This window comes from Thalassophryne amazonica, chromosome 15 (genome assembly GCF_902500255.1).
Source record: "Thalassophryne amazonica chromosome 15, fThaAma1.1, whole genome shotgun sequence".
Taxonomy (NCBI): Eukaryota; Metazoa; Chordata; class Actinopteri; order Batrachoidiformes; family Batrachoididae; genus Thalassophryne; species Thalassophryne amazonica.
This window is the reverse complement of record NC_047117.1, coordinates 16,412,234-16,436,053: the sequence shown is the minus strand read 5'-3', so window position 1 is coordinate 16,436,053 and position 23,820 is coordinate 16,412,234. Positions and strand designations below refer to the sequence as shown.

At 39.9% G+C, this 23,820-nt stretch overlaps 1 protein-coding gene across 1 annotated transcript; it reads left to right on the top strand.

Annotated features, from left to right (window-relative positions):
• Positions 1 to 20,218: 20,218 nt before the first annotated feature.
• LOC117525840 (protein PERCC1) lies at positions 20,219 to 21,052 on the top strand. The gene has a single exon (XM_034187768.1). It carries the CDS (start codon positions 20,219 to 20,221, stop codon positions 21,050 to 21,052), a length of 834 nt encoding a protein of 277 aa, XP_034043659.1.
• Positions 21,053 to 23,820: the final 2,768 nt, after the last annotated feature.

The following is a 23,820-nucleotide window of genomic DNA, read 5'->3' as shown; positions in this document are numbered from 1 at the left end:
GTCCTCAGGTGTGACAATGTGTCTGCATCATTGCATTCTAACTTCATGCTACATGGATGCCACTGTTGGTTGGGGAAGTAACCTGTGATGGACTGGTGTCTCATCTGCTTCATGGTATGATGTATGGGGATAAGCCTGTAGAGGACTTATTTCTTCATTGTCAAAATCCTATTTTTGGTCATCCAGATCATCCAGACTGGTCCATGTGGTGGGATTGTATGCAGTGTAATACTCCAGAATGGCAGCCATTTTTTCCATCTTTGGCCGTGGACTTTTTTAAGAGTAACATCTAAGGAGTATTTTTAACCAGATTTGGTGCTTGTTTCACATTTGAAAGATTATTACTCCATCTCTGTTTCCACATATTAGTGTTGCCATCAGATGGCACCAAATCCGTCTTAACACCGTAAAGTCTAAACTTTTTAATTGCTTTTCTTGTGTGGAATTTTTATTTTTGCATCTGAAAAGCTTCTGTTTTCTTCTACACATCAGCATGTTTTACATTTCAATGTTCTGCAGACACTTTTATCCAATGTGACCTAAAATCATCTTCACACACTGATGCAAACACATTTTTTTTTCTTTCTTTCTTCAGGACTGTCATATTTCCAGTTAAACCAGAATTGGTGTTTAGACCTTCACAGCTGATTGGTCAGTTTGTCAAATTGGACAGAGACGCTGCAGGCATAAAGTGGGTTGAGCAAACGGGAACGCTGAAGTAGTCTGCACCTTAGCAGAGGTCCTGAGTCAGCGAGATGATGTGGACACAAAAACACTCCATCAGTGTAACTGCACTGGGCCTGCTGCTGTGGACCGTCTGTGTCCACGGCACCGAGGTGACCACAGAGACACCAAGGGAGACCAAACAAAAAACAACCGACATCAAGGAGGAGGACAACGTCTTGGTTCTTCATAACATCAACTTAGACAGAGCTTTAGTGGAGAATCTGTATGTTCTGGTGAACTTCTGTAAGTCATTTAGAAAACATTATGTAAAGCGCAAACACATCAATTCTGCAAGACAAAAGCAGTGTCTTCTTCTATTTGTGCGGTGTAGATGCTACTTGGTGTGAATACAGTCGAGATTTTCAGCCGGCTTTCTTGGCTGCTGCTGAGATACTGAAGAAAGAGACATCTGTCATTCGACTGGCCAAAGTGGACGCCACAGAAGAACATGAACTGGTGAAAGAGTTAAACATCAAAGAGGTCCCCACGCTCAAACTCTTTGTTCACGGAGATCGCTACAATCCCATCGATTACACTGGTAAGTCCTCACACCCATTTCTCCACCGTGCCCGTCCACACGTAGGACCACATGCTGCATAACGAGACATCAACAAAGTGTGGGTCAACTGTCACAGCATGTTAAAGCTGGGGGCAGTTTGAGAAGGTTAAGGACCCACAGTTAGGTCAACATCTGATCCTTGTAGTGGTCTAACATTTCACTTCAATGATTTACTTATTTTTAGCAAAATCCAACAGAAATTTAGCAGACATTAAATTGCATGTTTTTAGTGTCGTGACTAAAAATTTTACACTGGTAGAAAGTTTAGATCTATATTTGAAACCTTCAAAAGGACAAAAGTGGTTGGAAATTCTATATATGCATGTTTTTCTTTTACACTTAACCATTCGATTTATTTATGTGATTTTATTTATTTATTTATTTTTTTCGTGCAAATTTCATACAATCTGTTCTGTAATGTACATCAACTTGTTTTTGGATAGTTTTTCTGTTTTTGACAAGAATGATTTACACGGTGCAAGTTAACCTCATTTGAATCACACCTTAACTCACATTTTTCTCTAAATATATATATATATATATATATATATATATATAAACGTGGTGACTTCATAGTAATATTATGTTTCAAAGATTTTGGCTCCAAACACTGTTTAATACGGACACAGTTCAGCCTATTTGACCAGATCACAAATTTAATTTACACTCTGCATGGTTTATGCACAATAAATTTATATATAAAATTTGTATGTTCTATCCAACAGGTGTAAGGACATCAGTGGCTCTCTTAAAGTGGTTGATGGATCAAAAAGCAATTTATGAAGAAGACGTCATATAATACGGAAATAATCTGGATGATGAAGCATGGTTGGGTTAGTTTACCTGCTGCTCTAGCTAACGGTTACTAAACTTCAGTTAACCTTCTTGCGATGATGATGTCTAAATGTAAGAATAATTTTCATGATTGAGAATTCTGTTGATAGATTTCATGACAAATTCTGCAGTTGTTTAATGTATAAACAGGATTTAAATAGGCTGTACTGCTGCACAAGAAAAATGAAGCCATGCACTTCATAGCTGGTCCCACTCACCCTGTGCAAAAGTATTTTCAGTAATTACCATCAAGTCGCCATTATAATGTCATCCTGGCCAAGAAAACAAAACACTTACCGTAACTCCTTTAAACTCATTACTACAAAAACAAACAATAAGATCCCTCCAATCACTTAAGCCCAAAGCCAAGTTGCACACAATAATGTTTTAAGTATTTCATGATTTTATCCTGTTTTGCACTGCTATTTTTGTTTTGTTTGAGGAACGTGTCCTTTCAGGTTATTGTGTGGGGTTTGCTTTGCACAGTGTATTTGGAAAGTATTCACATTGCTTCACTTTTTCCATATTTTATGTTACATCTTTATTCCAGAATGGAGGAAATTCATGTTTTCCCTCAAAATTCTACTCACAACACCCTATAATGACAACATGACAAAAGTTGTTGGTTTTCTTTAATTTTTGCAAATTTAGTAAAAAAAAAAACAAAACAAAAAAAAAAAAGAAAGAAATCACACATACATAAGAATTCAGTCTTTGCTCAATACTTTGTTGATGCACCTTCAGCAGCATTTACAGCCTCAAGTCGTCTTGAATTTGATGCCACAAGCTTGGTGCACCTATCTTTGGGCATTTTTGCCCATTCCTTTTTGCAGCATCTCTCAAACTTCATCAGGTTGGATGGGAAGAGTTGGTGTACAGCCATTTTCAGATCTTTCAATGTTCAATCAGATTCAGGTCTGGGCTCTGGCTGGACCACTCAAGGACATTCACAAAGTTGTCCTGAAGCCACTCCTTTGATATCTTGGCTGTGTGTTTAGGGTCATTGTCCTGCTGAAAGATGAACCGTCACCTAAGTCTGAGGTCAAGAGCGCTCTGGAGCAGGTTTTCATCCAGGATGTCTCTGAACATTGCTGCATTCATCTTTCCCTCAATTCTGACTTCTCTCAGTTGCTGCCGCTGAAAAACATCCCCACAGCATGATGCTGCCACCACCATGCTTCACTGTAGGGATGGTGCCTGGTTTCCTCCAAACATGATGCCTGGCATTTATGCCAAAGAGTTCAATCTTTTGTCTCATCATAGCAGATAATTTTGTCTCTGATGGTCTGAGAGTCCTTCAGGTGCCTTTTGGCAAACTCCAGTCAGGCTTCCATGTGCCTTTTACAAAAAAGTGGCTTCTGTCTGGCCACTCCACTGGCCTCATTGGTGGATTGCTGCAGAGGATTGCTGTGGATTGCTTCTGGAAGGTTCTCCTTTCTCCACAAAGGAATGCTGGAGCTCTGACAGAGTGACCATCAAGTTCTTGGTCACCTCCCTGACGGGTGGCCAAGCTTAAGGAAGAGTCCTGGTGGATCTGAACTTCTTCCATTTATCGATGATGGAGGCCACTGTGCTCATTGGGACCTTCAAAGCAGCAGAAATTTCTGTACCCTTCCCCAGATTGCCTCGTGCCTCGAGACAATCCTGTCTTGGAGGTTTACAGGCAATTCCTTTGAGTTCATGCTTGGTTTGTGCTCTGAAATGCACTGTCAGCCGTGGGACCTTATATGTAGGCAGGTGTGTGCCTTTCCAAATCATGTCCAATCAACTGAATTTACCCCAGGTGGACTCCAGTTAAGCTGTAGAACCATCTCAAGGATGATCAGTGGATGCACCTGAGCTCAGTTTTGAGCTTCATGGCAGAGGCTGTGAATACCTATGTACATGTGATTTCTTTTTTATTTTTAATAAATTTGCAAAAATCTTTAAAAAAGTTTTTCACATTGTCATTATGGGATATTGTGTGTAGAATTTTGAGGAAACAAATTTCATCCATTTTGAAAACGCCCGTAATATTAAAATAAAATGTGAAGCGCCGTGAATACTTCCTGGATGCACTGTATGTTGAGCCAGGGTGAAGATGTTTTTCTGTTATGACAGACAATAAAGTTTTCTGATTGTGATTATTTTATGTTTTGTGTATTCATCTTAATTTCATTTAATAGATTAGATTAGACAGGACTTTACTGATCCCTTGGAAAGACTCCCTCAGGGAAATTGAGGTTCCAACAACAATGTATCACAGCACACAGGGTAAGAAGCACAAAGAGTATCAAAAATGAAAGTAAAAAAGAAAAACAGTTTGCAAATATAAATACCAGGCATACTGATCAATACTGGTTTACTGGCTAGTCCTGTTACTCTCATTCCTGACCTCTGTCTTCCTGTTACTCCTTCTCCCCCTGTCCATTACTGCATTTCAGACCTGCAACACATTCCAAATACTTGGGACAGGGCAATTTAGGGCTAACAGCGATGGGGAAAAAAAGAATAATAAAATAAATTTAATAATGCTGTTATTTCAAACAGGTAATGTCAACAGGTGATTATGATTTAGTACAAAAGCAGTATGCATACAGTATCACTGAATTACAAAGTACCAAAACAGAATGTCAGTCTGTATGGATTTATGCTTCTGTCCACTGGGAAGACTCAGGACATGCTGGAAAGACTGAATCACTCACCTGGGTTGGGATGGGGTCGGTTTGGAGTTAAAGGACTTGGCCAAGGATAGGGATGTGTGGGATGAGCTGCTTAATCTGCTGCCACCAGGTATGTTGTACAACCCCTGGCAAAAATTATGGAATCACCGGCCACAGAGGATGTTCATTCAGTTGTTTAATTTTGTAGAAAAAAAGCAGATCACAGACATGACACAAAACTAAAGTCATTTCAAATGGCAACTTTCTGGCTTTAAGAAACACTATAAGAAATCAAGAAAAAAAGATTGTGGCAGTCAGTAACGGTTACTTTTTTAGACCAAGCAGAGGAAAAAAATATGGAATCATTCAATTCTGAGGAAAAAATTATGGAATCACCCTGTAAATTTTCATCCCCCAAATTAACACCTGCATCAAATCAGATCTGCTCATTGACATTAACCCTATGTGTCTTTTTGCAAGGAATGTTTTGCAGTTTTTGCTCTATGGCAAGATGCATTATCATCTTGAAAAATGATTTCATCATCCCCAAACATCCTTTCAATTGTCCAAAATATCAACATAAACTTGTGCATTTATTGATGATGTAATGACAGCCATCTCCCCAGTGCCTTTACCTGACATGCAGCCCCATATCATCAATGACTGTGGAAATTTACATGTTCTCTTCAGGCAGTCATCTTTATAAATCTCATTGGAAAGGCACCAAACAAAAGTTCCAGCATCATCACCTTGCCCAATGCAGATTCGAGATTCATCACTGTATATGACTTTCATCCAGTCATCCACAGTCCACAATTGCTTTTCCTTAGCCCATTATAACCTTGTTTTTTTCTGTTTAGGTGTTAATGATGCCTTTCGTTTAGCTTTTCTGTATGTAAATCCCATTTCCTTTAGGCGGTTTCTTACAGTTCGGTCATTTGATTTGTTGTACATTTTTCGATTTTTGAGACATATTGCTTTAAGTTTTCTGTCTTGACGCTTTGATGTCTTCCTTGGTCTACCAGTATGTTTGCCTTTAACAACCTTCCCATGTTTGTATTTGGTCCAGAGTTTAGACACAGCTGACTGTGAACAACCAACATCTTTTGCAACATTGCGTGATGATTTACTCTCTTTTAAGAGTTTGATAATCCTCTCCTTTGTTTCAATTGACATCTCTCGTGTTGGAGCCATGATTCATGTCAGTCCACTTGGTGCAACAGCTCTCCAAGGTGTGTCCACTCCTTTTTAGATGCAGACTAACGAGCAGATCTGATATGATGCAGGTGTTAGTTTTGGGGATGAAAATTTACAGGGTGATTCCATAATTTTTTCCTCAGAATTGAGTGATTCCATATTTTTTTCCTCTGCTTGGTCTAAAAAGTAACCCTTACTGACTGCCACAATCTTTTTTTCTTGATTTCTTATAGTGTTTCTTAAAGCCAGAAAGTTGCCATTTGAAATGACTTTAGTTTTGTGTCATGTCTGTGATCTGCTTTTTTTCTACAAAATTAAACAACTGAATGAACATCCTCCGAGGCCGGTGATTCCATAATTTTTGCCAGGGGTTGTAGAAAATGAATTAAATAATCACAAAGAACTGACAGACATGAATCTGTGTCAAACATGTCAGACACTGGCGTTGCTCTGAGTGTCCCTTCGAGTTAAACAAATCACATGGTGATAAAAGTCTGGATGTTTCAGTGTCAGACGCATGCGCATTTCAGAAATGTGCAACAATTCAAGCCTTTATGACCAGAAACACAATAAATGTTATGCAGCTTTCATGGAATATGTGGCTGCCACCCACATCATGGCCAGAAGAGGGCGCACTAGGACTACAGTCACATCTGCCGCAGCATTGAAAACTGCATAGATCCCAAATTATTGTTAGGCCCTGTAGGCAATATGGAAGATTTGCCACAGCTCAACCATGAATTCATTTTACATGAGGTTATGGCCATATTAACAGATTTGCTGCTCATAATTAAAGATTCAATCTACAACAAAAACTACAAGTTATGACAAAGTTCAGGGCTGCATTAAAGCTGTACGGCCTTTCACATTTTTAAAATTTAAGTCATAAAAAGAATGCTTTTTGGCACCACTGTAATTTTATTTATTACCTTTTAAATTGGGGATGCATAGTATAACTGACAATATGATCAAAATTTGTGGGATCTCGAAAAAAATTAATAAATACTTCCCTTGAAGGGGAAAATTTTAAGAGAACAGACGGTCTTGAATTACATTCGATAGCAACCCATACAGTCTGTGATAGCGACGTGGGGGCTTTCCCCAACTTGCAAGAGGGATGCTAGGAAGCGCATTGCGACAGCTAATTAGAGTAGACATGCATGGTCGCGTCTGCTGGCTGCTCTCTAATCCAGCATGGAGGAAAACGGTCCAGAAATGCTTATTCCTGTATAAACCATGCATGTTTCTTATATATTCTGTAAATATAAAAAGGCTGTTTTTGAAACCGGATAACACCTCTGAAGTGATTTACAAGACATCTTATGGATCTTTGTGTGCACACCTCATGTACCCGCACACAAGGCTAAAGGTAACTTCTGGTATTTTCAAAATCTCATGCATGCACATGATGCGCACACGCATGTCCTCCTGCAGACAGCCTTAAAAGGAAAATGAAATATTCCTCATTAAATTTCCTCCAGGTAAATATATTCGCTTCATTAAATTAACCATCTGGAGTTGAATGACACGCCCCCAGGTAAAAAGTCATATGACCTAATTAAGTGGACGTAACAGTCTGCTGCACTCTGAGGCTCCCTTTAAATGCATGTTGAACGTGGAGACTTCAACCTTTATATGACTTCTTAAGTTTTAATAGGCCTAGTATAACTTGACTTATGAGTATTTTTTACGCCACATGCTTTCATATTTTTAGTGTCATTTTACGCTGCGCGTTTATGTACACACACGCAGCCAAAAGGATAATTTCCTTTTCTACTGCAGCAGCAACAGCAATGGGAAGAAATATTACTCATTCTTCCTCATTGGTTGGCTGACTCATGAATTTCCACCAACTGGAAGTCACTAACCCCACATGTGTTCACTAACTCCACGTAGGTTTGATCCCAGTCCACCCACCCCACGTGGGTGGAAAGTGTGTGGTTAGTGTTTTGTAGTTGTTTTGTAAAAATGAGGCATTTTATGAATGTGGAGCAAGCGCTTCAGTTATTTTTTGAACTGGAGGAAGATGTGCAGCACGTCGTCAGTCTGAAACAGTGAGGATTCTGGTGCTGAAAGAGATGAACCCTCTTTTGTTCTGGAGGAGCAACCAAATCAGGTGGATCCACCAACGTGTGCACAGAGATCTGAACAGAAGTTCTGAGTGCACGCATTTGTTTCCAGATCCATCTCTCCACTCAGATGCGCAGCAGAGAAATGCCCCATTGCTAACTACTGGAACACAGAGGAGGATGCAGACACCGCTCCAGCAGTAAGCAGATTTCAGCCTTGGAGAACACCAGGAGTCCAGGTTGATACATTTTCCACCCAAAGTCCAAAAGACCTTTTTCTTTTGTTTTATGCAACTGACACAATTGGAACAATTTGCACCAACATCAATAAAATTGCTGCAAAAAACAAGGCATAAAGTTTTTGGACTTCTGATATACATGTCGTTGGTATCACTGCCAAGTCTCCAAGACTACTGGAAACAAAATATTTTGTCTGTGCCCTTTCCAGTGAAAGTAATGTCCAGAGACAGATTTAGATTGATATTCTGGAACATCCACCTAATTCAGCAATGGGCAACTTGTTCCAGAAAGAGCCAAGAGGGTGCAGGTTTTCTTTGCAGCCACTGACTCCATCAGGTGATTTCACTGATTAATATTACTTTGAGCAGATGGAATCAGTTAATCAGTGAAATCACCTGGTGGAATCAGTGGCTGCGAAAAAAAACCCTGCACTCTCTTGGCCCTTTCTGGAACAAGTTGCCCACCCCTGACCTAAGTGATCCAGATGAGGATGTAGAAAATGATAGAAAAAAGGGAACACCAGGTCATGACAAACTGTTTCAAGTCAGGCCTCTTTACGATGACATCCTCAGTGCCTGCCAGGCTTATTACCACCCGAGTAGGGAGTTGGCAGTGGATGAAAGGATGGTGGTGATGAAGGCAAAAACTGGAATGACTCAATATTTGAAGGACAAGCCAACAAAATGGGGCATGAAACTTTTTGTTTCGGCTATTTCAAGTAATGGCTACATACTCGAGTTCATCATTTACACTGGCAAGACTGTAACTGTTCATGGACCTGGCTAGTTTGGGGCATGTGGCACATACAGAGGGAGGGCAAATGGTCTCACAAAAAAAAAAAAAAAATCTGAAAGAGGATCTATAAGATGGATAAGAGAGGGGCCTCTGGTGTTTGTAAGGCACAGATCCTCGCCAAAAACCCACAAAAGGTAGCTTGAGGTGCCAGCAGTGCCGAGAGGTGGACAGCAAGAGGAGTAACACACTGTGGAAGTGTCAGGCCTGCGATGTGCCCCTCTGTGTTGTGTTGGACAGGAATTGTTTTTTTGAGTGGCACAAATAATTTGTGTTGTATCTTATTTTGACATCTGATTGTTTTGTAAATAGTTTAGCATTAGCATTTCCTGCACTATATGTTTTTGAAATGTACAATTTATATTTACATTCTAAATCTTATTGTGATATCTGACTGTTTTGTAAATAATTGTACAAAAAAACTCCTGAAGCATTTCCTGCATTTATGTAAGGACCAGGACCCCACAACCCTCTCTGCAGAGCAACTACCACCACAGAGTCCACAGGAGAGCTGTCTCCATCATCAAAGACCCCACTCACCCCCAACATGGACTATTCACACTCCTTCCCTCAGGCCACAGGTTCAGGACTGTGAGATGCAGAACCACCAGGTTCAAGAACTCCTTCTTTACCACAGCCATTAGACTGTTAAACAGCTGAACCACCCACCACCACCCCCCACCCCCAAGGACAGAGCCCCCCCCATCACTGGTCACTTTATCTTCTATTGGACACTTTACTATATTACGGACACTTTATTCTATTGCACTACAATACCTGTTAACTTGAATCCATTGGCTCAATTGCACGAAACCATTTACTGCTAATGGTGCACAAAACAGTGCATCAGTGTGCAACATTTACTATATATACACAAGCATATTTTATATTTCCCTTCTTACAGTATATATTTGTTTTTATTACATTACATTTTTATTACATTGCTTGTTATATTCTATTCTTACTAGCATGCTTATTTTATGTTATTTCATCCCCCCCCCCCAACACTTATATTTAGTATTTTATACTAAGTTTATATATATATATATATATATATATATATATATATATATATATATATATATATATATATATAAAAATTTGGGCATCCAGTGTGGGCAGCAAAGTAAGAATTTCATTGCACAGGGAAACATGTTTCTTTACATATGACAATAAAAGCTTTGAATCTCTCTATTTATTTAACTTTGCTTTTTTTTTTTTTTTTTTTTGCTACATTTGTACATATGTTTTTGAAATTTACCAGTTTTATTTTTAGATTTACATTTTTTTTACATTTTACATTTATGAAAATGGTTCGTTAAATAAGTTTGTGGTTTTCAGTCAAAAAACCCCAAACTTTTTTTTTTACCTTGATTTTATGTTTTTGTGTGATTTTTAGGTTCACTGTGTTAATACAGTAGGTCAGGATAAATGACAAACTGTAAAGTCATACAGGTGAGGTTGTGCTGAAAAAATGACACCAAACAAGGCCAGGTATACACTTTTTAGGTAAATTATAAAGGTAAAACCAAAAGTACTCAAAAACGGCCAATTATATGCTGGACTCCAGAGGGTTAAGCTGTAATTTTTTTGGCTCTCAGCCCATCATGTTTTTACCAAAAGTTACTTCTCAAATTAATAAACAGTCAAGACATTGCTGCACATTTGAGCCGCCTTTGTTACCATCTAGTGGGGATGTGAGAATTTCAGGGCTTCTGGTATGGTGCATTTCCTATTTGAAATCCAAACTTCAATAGAAAAGGCATTTCAGAAATGTATGATTTTTTTTTTTTTTTGGCAGGCAAAGCTTTGACCTCCCAGGATTAATGAATAAAAATTTAGATTTTGAGTTTCACAGCTCTTGAGTTCTCGGATGTGGAAGATTTTGTTGTACAAACTGACAGAAGGATGGCAATTTCTCTTCACAAGCACTACTTACACTTGTGAATAGCTGCAATAATAAGTAAATAATAATGAAAATAATTGTTCATCTAGTCATAATAATAATGTCTATTATTAAAAACTGATTAATCAATTACCAAAAAATAATTATTAGTTTCAGCCATGGAAACAAGAACGTATTCACTCACCACTGGAAGATGTTCTGTGCACTAAACATCATAGCAGGCAATCAGATGAGAAAACAAAAAACTGCAATCCCATAATACGCAATCTTTACCATCCTCATAATGTATTACGCAAAGGTTTGGGTAACAATGGGCAAAGTTACACATAAAATTTTAAATAAATTAAATATTCAGGCTTCTTGCAAAAATTGCACTCTTTAAACTCAAAGTAAAAACAAACCTCAAACAAAATAAAAATGCTTTGCCATTTATTGATAATGTGTTTAACAAAGACACACAATATCATACACTGCAAGTCTCTGATGTGTGCGTGTGTGTTTTCATGTGCTTGTGTGCCTAAAAGCGTATGTAATTCATGGTCAGACTCTTGAGAGCCGACATATTGCCGCTATTGATCTTTAGTCCTAAAATCAACACAGAAGCCTGGATACTGATGACAGGCAGCCGAGGGGAGTCGGGCGTGCTGATAACACGCACACTAAAGCTCCACATGCACATATAAACAGAAGAACATGCACAGAGCTACAGATGTCCAGGAAAGTCAGGAAAAAAAATAGTTGTATAACTTATTCAATTAGTCTTTGTTTTCATGATTAATTCAATATAATAATGGGGCAAAAACAAACAAACAAACAAACAAACAAACAAACAAACAAAAAATTCAGATACCGTCATATCTACCAGAACTACTGTAGACCCTACAAATATTCAAATCAATCACCCTTCAGCAATTCTACATTTTATAAGTGTAGTCAAGATCCAAATGGTTCTTTACTGTTCAAAAATATCAGGCTCGTGTTTTCAGGACAAGCCAACAAAACAGATCAAGAAAATTATGTGACTAACAGGAAAAACTACAGGGTTTTTAGGCAATATTTGTTTACATATCAAGAAACAATATGATAATTATTATTATTAAGGTTTGTTTTTCAATTATGTTTCCTGGGATGAACAATGAGTTGGTGAATATATATATATATATATATATATATATATATATATATATATATATATATATATATATATATATATATACACTCAACAAAAATATAAACGCAACACTTTTGGTTTTGCTCCCATTTTGTATGAGATGAACTCAAAGATCTAAAACTTTTTCCACATACACAATATCACCATTTCCCTCAAATACTGTTCACAAACCAGTCTAAATCTGTGATAGTGAGCACTTCTCCTTTGCTGAGATAATCCATCCCACCTCACAGGTGTGCCATATCAAGATGCTGATTAGACACCATGATTAGTGCACAGGTGTGCCTTAGACTGCCCACAATAAAAGGCCACTCTGAAAGGTGCAGTTTTATCACACAGCACAATGCCACAGATGTCGCAAGATTTGAGGGAGCGTGCAGTTGGCATGCTGACAGCAGGAATGTCAACCAGAGCTGTTGCTCGTGTATTGAATGTTCATTTCTCTACCATAAGCCGTCTCCAAAGGCGTTTCAGAGAATTTGGCAGTACATCCAACCAGCCTCACAACCGCAGACCACGTGTAACCACACCAGCCCAGGACCTCCACATCCAGGACATTCACCTCCAAGATCGTCTGAGACCAGCCACTCGGACAGCTGCTGAAACAATCAGTTTGCATAACCAAAGAATTTCTGCACAAACTGTCAGAAACCGTCTCAGGGAAGCTCACCTGCATGCTCGTCGTCCTCATCGGGGTTTCGACCTGACTCCAGTTAGTCGTCGTAACCGACTTGAGTGGGCAAATGCTCACATTCGCTGGCGTTTGGCACGTTGGAGAGGTGTTCTCTTCACGGATGAATCCCGGTTCACACTGTTCAGGGCAGATGGCAGACAGCGTGTGTGGCGTTGTGTGGGGGAGCGGTTTTCTGATGTCAATGTTGTGGATCGAGTGGCCCATGGTGGCGGTGGGGTTATGGTATGGGCAGGCGTCTGTTATGGATGAAGAACACAGGTGCATTTTATTGATGGCATTTTGAATGCACAGAGATACCGTGACGAGATCCTGAGGCCCATTGTTGTGCCATACATCCAAGAACATCACCTGATGTTGCAGCAGGATAATGCATGGCCCCATGTTGCAAGGATCTGTACACAATTCTTGGAAGCTGAAAATGTCCCAGTTCTTGCATGGCCGGCATACTCACCGGACATGTCATCCATTGAGCATGTTTGGGATGCTCTGGACCGGCGTATACGACGGCGTGTACCAGTTCCTGCCAATATCCAGCAACTTCGCACAGCCACTGAAGAGGAGTGGATCAACATTCCACAGGCCACAATTGACAACCTGATCAACTCTATGCGAAGGAGATGTGTTGCACCTATATTAATTGCACCTATTTGAACTTGTTACCTGTATAAAAGACACCTGTTCACACACTCAATCAATCACACTCTAACCTGTCCACCATAGCCAACACCAAAGAGCTGTCTAAGGTCACCAGGGACAAAATTGTAGACCTGCACAAGGCTGGGATGGACTACAGAACAACAGGCAAGCAGCTTGGTAGAAGACAACAACTGTTATGATTATTTATTAGAAAGTGGAAGAAACACAAGATGACTGTCAATCTCCCTCGGTCTGGGATTCCATGCAAGATCTCACTTTGTGGGGTAAGGATGGTTCTGAGAAACCTCAGAACTACACAGGAGGACCCGGTCAATGACCTGAAGAGAGCTGGGACCACAGTCACAAAGATTACATTAGTAACACATGATGCTGTCATGGTTTAAAATTCGTCCAGGGCAGCAAGGTCCCCTTGCTCAAGCCAGCACATGTCCAGGCCCGTTTGAAGTTCACCAGTGACCATCTGGATGATCCAGAGGAGGCGTGGGAGAAGGTCATGTGGTCAGATGAGACCAGAATAGAGCTTTTTGGAATCAACTCCACTTACCATGTTTAGAGGATGAGAACAACCACAAGAAAACCATCCCAACCGTGAAGCATGGGGGTGGAAGCATCATACTCTGGGGGTGCTCTTCTGCAAAGGGGACAGGACGACTGCACCATATTGAAGGGAGGATGGATGGGGTCATGTATTGCGAGATTTTGGCAAACAATCTCCTTCCCTCAGTAAGAGCATTGAAGATGGGTCATGGCTGGGTCTTCCAGCATGACAATGACCCCAAACACACAGCCAGGGCAACTAAGGAGGGGCTCCGTAAGAAGCATTTCAAGGTCCTGGAGTGGCCTGGCCAGTCTCCAGACCTGAACACAATAGAAAATCTTTGGAGGGAGCTGAAACTCCAAACCTGAAAGATCTAGAGAAGATCTGTATGGAGGAGTGGACTAAAATCCCTGCTGCAGTGTGTGAAAACCTGGTGAAAAACTACAGGAAACATTTGACCTCTGTAATTGCAAACAAAGGCTACTGTACCAAATATTAACATTGATTTTCACAGGTGTTCATACAAATAAATACAAATAAATTATTAAAAAATCCATGATTTCTAAGTGGGAGAACTTGCAAAATTGCAGGGTGTTCAAATACTTATTTTCCTCACTGTATATATATATATATATATATATATAAATGTAGTTAACTGACAATTTAAAGCCAATTATAACTTTACAAGAAGACATAATTCAGTATGTTCTGCTAACTTACAAGTGGTCTAGACTTTGTTGAACTGATGAGTTAAATTGCTATGGAATCTGATGGGGTTCACAACATCAACAAACCCCTTAAAACATCCACACGAATACATAATTTTAATATGTATGTCATGAAGTAAAAAAATTTTTTTTAATGTGACTTTGTTTTTATTTAGTCAGACAATGTGCTTTGTTTAAATAAATGATGCCACATTGCATATTTTTTATCTGATGTGCTTAAAAGACAATTTCATCAACATCTTCCTGCTCCTGATGGAGTTCTATGCAGCAGTGATCTAATAATAGTTTGATGCTTTTTCTGTCTTTCTAACAGAAAAAGCTGCTAATTTAATGTTGGGCTGGCACAAACTGTATTTACTGAAGATAAACTGAATAAAGGTGTGTTCACTGTTAGAAAAACACACCAGTGAAATGATACATAATTCATGATGCTATTTTGTGATGGCTCAAACTCAGAAACCTGCATATTACACAACACAAGCCCACATAAATAATGTGAATAAGGCGGTTAAAAAAAAATCATTTCAGAATAATGAATTCAAAGTCAAAATTCCACACACACATGTAATATTTAGTTTTACATTGATGAGACACTTGTACCCAGCAACAAGCTTCTTGCAGAATACAGGTAGGATTTAGTTAAATTTGTTGGTTTCCTGCAGGGCTTTGAACTAGAATTTTTTCCCAAATAGTTTGTTCCAAACAGAAATGGTATTTTAATGTTTCCGGTTTTGGCTTCCACTCCAAAATTGACGTTCCTGAACTGGTTAATGTTCCATGTCAGCTGTGGGGCACTGAAAACACTATATATGCCAGACCTGTATGTGGCGCTGCAATGTTCCCATGAAAGACAGCGAAGACAATAAAGCATACCAGAAGTTAGAACTTTCCAAAATGGGGCACTAAGTAAATTAAAGCCTTTTAGGAGAAAGAGGGTCCATGCTGATGATCTAAAACAGACTCATTGTGTATTTAAAGAGGAGCATTTTGTTTCTTGTATTTTTAAAAGACAGTGCGGTGTTGCTCTCCACCTCGCAGAGAAGCCTGCGGTACATGTCCAGTGAGTGACTCCGCAGCTAAAGGTAAAGCTACAGTTCTCACACGACCAGTCATACAGTTCGACTGTTTCAAATATTAAAACTATTCACAGACAGACTAAATATAAAGATTTAATCTGAGCTGTTACGTCATTTCAGTCAGATTCATCATCACAGCCTGACTATAAGACGTTCTTGTTTTGGAAGACGACGCCTGGGAAATACTTGAATTCCTTATTGTGGAAATAGGGGTTGAATGCCTCACCTTTACTCCCCCAAACACACCTCAGGTCATTGTGGTCACACAACTCAATCCCTTTTCTCATCTGTCTATAAAACATTCCTTCACAGGGTTTTTTTTTTTTTTTTTTTGGTCCATGTGTTCATCTGCAAACTTCAGAGGAGCTTGAAGGTGTCACTTTTGGGAACAGGGTCTTCTTGCTTGAACTGCAGCATCTCAGTCCACGATAATAGAAAATTTTTCTTGACTCAAAACACTCGTGTTCCACCAGCTTCCAGTTCGCAGCAGACTTGGGCCTTGGTGGTTCTCAACAGTCTTTCATGTTGGTCAGTCCAATCAGTGCTGTCAAACAAACCCTTTTTATGTTGCAAATTTTATAAAATCCAATATTATCATGACAACCAAGCCCATTAAGAGTGCATGCGAATTTCTGACCAGAACTATGTGTCTGCAGAAAATGTAATCCAGAAAACAATCCAGGTTTTCTTTTCTTTAAATACAACCATAACCATGCAATTACATCTTTTTCTGTAAATGTAACTCACTTCAGGGACATTCTGTGCCAGTTAATTAAATGGCTTCCCCCACCCCATCTCTATCCGGTTAAAAAAGAGAGAGAGAGAGAAAAAAGCATATCCTGAAAATTTCAGCTCAGTCGGATGATTTTCCAGTTTTTGGTGGAAGTTAAAATGTTTGCCAGTTTTTCAGATTTTTGTGCCCATGACCTGAAATGCCACGTTCAGAACTCTGTTAAAAAAAAAAAAAAAGTTCTATTGATGGTACACCATTGAAACGCGCTATACAGACTAAATCAAGTAGGCAGAATAATTTGTGTACGACGTATACTAAAGGAGCTGTGATACCTAAAATTTAGGTTTTCATTCTTACAACAAAACTATTTAAGTCTGATTACTGTGTGTGTGTGTGTGTGTGTGTGTGTGTGTGTGTGTATATATATATATATATATATATATGTATATATATATATATATATATATATATATATATATACACACACGAGGTCTGTTAGAAAAGTATCCGACCTTATTATTTTTTTCAAAAACCATATGGATTTGAATCACGTGTGATTGCGTCAGCCAAGCTTGAACCCTCGTGCGCATGCGTGAATTTTTTCATGCCTGTCGGTTGCTTCATTTGCCTGTGAGCAGGCTTTGAGTGAGGTGTGGTCCACCCCTCTCGTCTATTTTTTTATTGCGAATAAATGTCTGAACGATTTGGATCTTTGCTGCATCAATTTTTTTACAGAAACTGTAAGAGACCTCCAGGTGGACACCGTTCGAAAAATTAATATGGCTTTCAGGGACAATTTTATGGGGATTAAACAGATTAAGGAGTGTTACTGCCCCTTTAAGGACGGCCCACAACTGCTGAGAGCGCAGCGCGCTCCCAGTGCCAATGGACAGGCTGACACCCCGCACAAACAACCAGATCATTTCCAACGTAAAAGCTTTGTTGATCCGGGACCTCGTCTGACTTTCACAAAAAGGCAGAAGATGTGGACATCAGCACTTTTTCCGGCACATTCCACCGTTACAGGAGTTTTTTTCATCAAAAAAGAAGCCGAGGGACGCACCACGGAGCCGTTCATTACGCGGGACAAAACCACCTCGGTGTTGGTCTCACAGGACGGCTTAAAGCCGTTCATTTCTAAACTGGACGCTGTCTTGATCCTGTATGTCATCTGACTAGCACAGGAATTGTGAAAAGACGTGGACATCAGCACTTTTTCCGGCACATTCCACCGTTACAGGAGTTTTTTCATCAAAAAAGAAGCCGAGGGACGCGCCACGGAGCCGTTCATTACGCGGGACAAAACCACCTCCGTGTTGGTCTCACAGGACGGCTTAAAGCCGTTCATTTCTAAACTGGACGCTGTCTTGATCCTGTATGTCCTCTGACTAGCACAGGAATTGTGAAAAGACGTGGACATCAGCACTTTTTCCGGCACATTAAGACAGACGTGCGGAGGAGTTTGGCGTGTCGTGGTGCAGCCGCTTGGCGCAAAGAAACGCCGTGATGAAGCCTCACAGGACATGTTGGGGCTTGTCCAGCTCAAGCTCAATTTCTCGGATATTCACACGACAGAAAAGCAACCGGAATCCGTCTGAAAGCCGTCTGAAAGCCACCTGAAAGACCGACACCGAGGTAGTTTTGTGCCGCGTCAAGAGTGGCACAGTGGCGTGTCCCTCGGCTTCTTTTCCCATGAAAAAAAAAACTCCTGTAATGGTGGAATGTGCCGGAAAAAGCGCTGATGTCCATATCTTTTCACAATTCCTGTGCTAGTCAGAGGACATACTGGATCAAGACAGCGTCCAGTTTAGAAATGAACGGCACATTTCACTGTTACAGGAGTTTTTGTCATGGAAAGAGGAACAAAGGCGGAGGAATTCCGCGTGTCGCGGTGGAGCTGCATGGCGAAAAGAAACGCCGTGATGAAGCCTCACAGGACATGTTCTGGCATGTCCAGCTCATACACAATCACAATCGGATATTCACACAACTGGAAAGCAACCGGAATCCGTCTGAAATCCACCTTTAAGCCGTCCTGTGAGACCAACACCGAGGTGGTTTTGTCCAGCGTAATGAACGGCTCTGTGGCGCGTCCCTCGGCTTCTTTTTCCATGAAAAAAAACTCCTGTAACGGTGGAATGTGCCGGAAAAAGTGCTGATATCCACATCTTCTGCCTTTTTGTGAAAGTCAGACGAGGTCCCGGATCAACAAAGCTTTCACGTTGGAAATGATCTGGTTGTTCCAGTGGGGTGTCAGCCTGTCCATCGGCGCTGGGAGCGTGCGGCGCTCTCAGCAGTTGTGGGCCGTCCTTAAAGGGGCAGTAACACCCCTTAATCTGTTTAATCCCCATAAAATCGTCCCTGAAAGCCATATTAATTTTTCAAACGGTGTCCACCTGGAGGTCTCTTACAGTTTCTGGAAAAAAATTGATGCAGCAAAGATCCAAATTGTTCAGACATTTATTAGCAATAAAAAATAGACAAGAGGGGTGGACCACACCTCACTCAAAGCCTGCTCACAGGCGAATGAAGCAACCGACAGGCATGAAAAAACTCACGCATGCGCACGAGGGTTCAAGCTTGGCTGACGCAATCACACGTGATTCAAATCCATATGGTTTTTGAAAAAAATAATAAGGTCGGATACTTTTCTAACAGACCTCGTATATATATATATATATATATATATATATATATATATATATATATATATATATATATATATATATATATATATGCTCTGTTTATTCTATGAAAAATCGCAGCTCCAATGCTGTGAAGCTTTTTGAAAATGGATTAATGTTAAATTACCTTTTTTTTTTTTTTTTTTTTTTTTTTAACCACTGACATGTCCTATCACCAGGGATATGCCTGCTGGGCTGCTTTATGAAGTGCTGTCCTTCTCAAAAGTGTCATTATTGGACATGTGAACAACTGTTTTCCAAGTTTTGTTCTGTAAAACAGGCTTCCAAAAGGCCTTCAGGGGTTTTGGTTCAGCTTACGAGTTCCGACTGTTAAGAAGCCTGACCTGGATGAATCCTGCGGATTAACATATTGCGTGTTTGTGTTTCAGTTCCGTCCTTTGTGATGTGTCATATCTTGAGGAGAGCTTTAATGGACTCGGCCGGTAACGGGCAGTGAGCTGATGTCGGTTCAGAGTGTTCCCCTTTAGAAGTCAAAACGGCATGTAATTTGATTTCATGCACTTTTATCTTAACTAGCCAGATAACAGGGACGGAAAAACACAATGATGTTTGTGTGTGTCACAACTCTCCATCCTCCCCTAGCAGAGGATCCATTAATCCCCGGCCCCCTCCCTGGTTGCCGAGCAATAAAGTAAACTCTGTGTGTTTGACCAATCCGGTATGCAAATATTTGCTCTAGCAGCTACACACATGCAGTTGTATCGTCAGGTATATAAACAGGCCGACCAGACTGGTGTTGGATATGTGCACAGACATGCACATCAGTGTGCAGGATCACACAGAGATCAGACCTGCTGTCGGACCCACTGATCACCTCCATACACCAATCCCTGCTCTTTAGGTAATGCAACTTCAATTTTTTTATGTTGTGCTGTAAATGGACCTTTTCCTTCTTAGTTTTTCACCTTTTCCCCACTAATCTACTAATTTCTACAGTGTTGGCACACCACAATGGCTGCAGGAATCATCAGGAATTTCTTTGTTCAAACCTCATCTCCAGGCTACTTCCCCATGATTTTCCACCAGTCTCCATGCACAGATGATGTGGAGGAGCAGGAAATAAAGGAAACAACAAAGGAGACTGAAGATGAGGATGAAAGAGAAGTGGAGGATGAAGATGATGTTGCATCTGAAGCTCACGAAGAAGAGGACAGTTTGGAGGAGGTTTTCCTGCAGCCTGCTCACTACACTGTGGATGTAACCAGGCAGCTGCTGACCTTTGCTGACCTCATCAGTCGTGACGTTCAGCGTTATTTTGGTCGCTGTCACAGCGACCAGGAAGGAGGTGACATTTATAATGACTCCGTGTCTGTGAGAACCAGTGGATGTCTGCGCTACTATGACGACCTGCTGAGAATCGTGAGAGCAGATGAGCAGAAAGATACTGGTGTCACTCGTGGTGAAGAAGCTGACGTACCTGGAGTTGCTAAGGGCAACAGTGATCTGGGACCACTGGCTGAACTGTTTGGACCGAGTCAAGGCCGCAGCCAGCCAATGATGAAGCGCCATCTCCCGCTCAGTTTTTGGACTGAACCAATGTCCTGCTGTTCTCTAGAGAATTTCAGTAACACAGCTGATGTCACACAAACAACCAGTGACACTCCTTCACAGGACAACATGCACACAGACACACCTGTGCACTATGACAGCCTCCAACAGTCCAACATGCATGCACTTGACAATACACAACCCGACTTCAGTGACCTGCTGGCAAACTGGGATCCAAACCCAGAACATGGTCACACGCTGATGGAGAGCATGCACATGCAGCACGGAACATCGTGACAATGACAGCACATAATAAGAAGAGACTTCATGTTCTTTAAGCTGTGATACATGCATGGAAAACTCTTAATAAAAAAAATCCAGGAAACCACTAGTATATGTTGTTCACATGTTTTTTTTCCTTCAGGTCAGATCTTGCGTAAAAGCAGTTTGAACAGTTTTGGTGAGACTGTAAACTTTTAATATTTTACTATAGTGCAGATATATAGTTACATTAAACCATCAATAACCAAAAGTGAAATGTTCAATTAGATAGGCAATATATACTCAACAAAAATATAATCGTAACAGTTGCTTTTGTTAAAATTATTTTCATGCACTGAAGTGAAAGATCTATAATTTAGTGAGCACTTCATCATTGATTAGATAGTTCATCCACCTGGGAGTTGTGGCATATCAAAATGCTGATTAAACAGCATGATTATTGCACAGATGTGCCTTGGGCTGGTCACAATAAAAGGCCACTTTAAAATGTGCAGTTTGTTAAATAAAAAAAAAATTATTAGTTGAAGAAGCCAGATGTGGCAGTCCTACCCTGCTGTGGTTAGACATCTTTGGTAAACTGGTTGCAAACATTGGATGTGGCTTACGGTATGAGCATTCAATTTACGGGCAACAGTTGTGGTGGGCATCCTGCAATCAGCATGCCAGTTGCATGTTCCATCTTAATATATATTTGTGGCATTGTGTTGTGTGATGAAACTGTACATTTTAGAGTTTCTTTTTATCGTGATCAAACCAATAATCACACCTGCCAGGTGGATGGATTATCTTTGCAAAGGGAAAGTGTTAACCAATACAGAGTTTAACAAATTTGAGAATATAGTTTGTAAGAAATAAGGCTTTTGTACAATTTGTTAAAATCACAGAAGAAACATAGAAGAAATCTTAAAGCTTTCACTTCAATGCATGAAAAATTTTAACAAAATAAAGTGTTAGATTTATATTTTTGTTGAGTATATATTCTTCAAACACTGTACCCCAAGGATGAGCAATTTTGGTTCGGGAAGGGGGGGGGGGGGGTGTGCATCTTGCTACACATCAACACTCGGTAATTGAACCAACACCCCTTGATTTGTGGACTACCCTCTGCCCTGAATGAACATACTATTGGTTAGTTTGTGTGTGTTACAATTGATGAGCCAATACTAGTGTGCTAAGAAACTACTAACTTCAGCTATCAAAATATTTGATATAGCATGTATAAAATACATCTGCTACTACAAAGGAGTAATTAAAAACTCAAGTAATGCACCATGGATAGCTTTCATGTAACATAAGGCCCCAGAGCAAAGCTGACCGCACTGAATTTAAAGTTGGGAAATTAGGTACATACCAATTTTTTTTTTTATACCAGTTAAAAATTGAACAATCTTATTAATGAACTAGTGATCCATGGGGATCCATGGGCTTTAGATTGGGTAGTGTTTGTAAAATAGGTAGCTGACATTTTTCAAGGGTGGTAATAAATTATGATTATTAATTAGAGTTGGAATGAAGTGTGAGTCCAGAATGCAATTAACGTCCATTCTTCACTGTTATCCTTAGTTTCCCCAAAAATATTAGTCCTATCAATGTTCCATTTTGGTGGCATTCATCCTTGACCAAAACTACATAAGCATACCAAACAGCAAATGTCAGCTCTCCCCAGTTTCTCCATGATCAAAGTTTTATATACACACACACACACACACAAAAAGGGCACTTGGCTTTATATATATATATATATATATATATATATATATATATATATATGTATATATATATATAGAAATTGACCAAAACATTGAAAAAACACAATTACTAAAATCTTGCAACCTGTGTTTTAAACACCCAACCCAGAGGAAAGAAGAAGAAAAAGGGCTGAGCCCTAAAACTTTAGTTAAGTTTCATTCTAACGGCCTCCAATTTATTTTTCAGCTAAAATAGCGGCTGAACATAATGTCACACGTCTACAGTCTCTGTCACGTTTCAAATGACATGTATTTGAAACAAATTAATTGACTTCCAGGATTGAGCCCATATTCTTTCAGGTGTTGGTTGAAAACTGTGGATATGGTAAGATATACCACAAAAAGTGCTGCACTTTTGATATAAAAACAGTTTTTAAAATTATTATTATTTTCTTTGACACAGGCTTCCAACACTGAGAGATGCAGTGATGCACGACACCAACTACGTCCAACACCTGTTTCAGCTGAAACATAATTTAGAGGACATTAAAATAAAGTTAATCTAAAGTTTTAGGGTCCAGTCTTTATTTTATTTTTTTGATGACCCGGACTATCTGTTCTGGCAAGGATTAACTCATCCCCACTTGTCCACCTCATCAGGACGAGTGCTACCTGACACCACTGAGTCAAATGTGTTCCCACTTCTGCTCAAAAAATCACGAGTTACTTATTTCAAAGCAACCTTTGCATTTGGTACTTATGTTGTGTCCTCTGAGTAAAAACCGATGGTGAAACGTTGCTGTGTTTTTCAGAAAATGGCAAGACAAGATAACCCACCATGGAGACCAGAAAGGTCAAAATCCATGTTAATGTAGCACCATGGCTGCTTTTCGGTACATTAAAGGTGGTTCTGCTGAGGAGAGAAAGGAGTGGCAGAGTGAGGAGAGAATGTCACCGAGGAAACGATGAACCAGGAGAACAAAAAAAAAAAAAAAAAACGAATTAGGAGGCCTGAAGCCTCAAGAGCAATTTTCAGTTGATTGTGAATCTACAGGGCACTGTTTGATTGGTTGATTCTGCAGAGAGCCCCTGCAG

What these genes read in the sequence shown, in the direction of transcription:
- LOC117525840 (XM_034187768.1), top strand. Translation starts at nt 20,219, where the DNA reads ATGGCTGCAGGAATCATCAGGAATTTCTTTGTTCAAACCTCATCTCCA.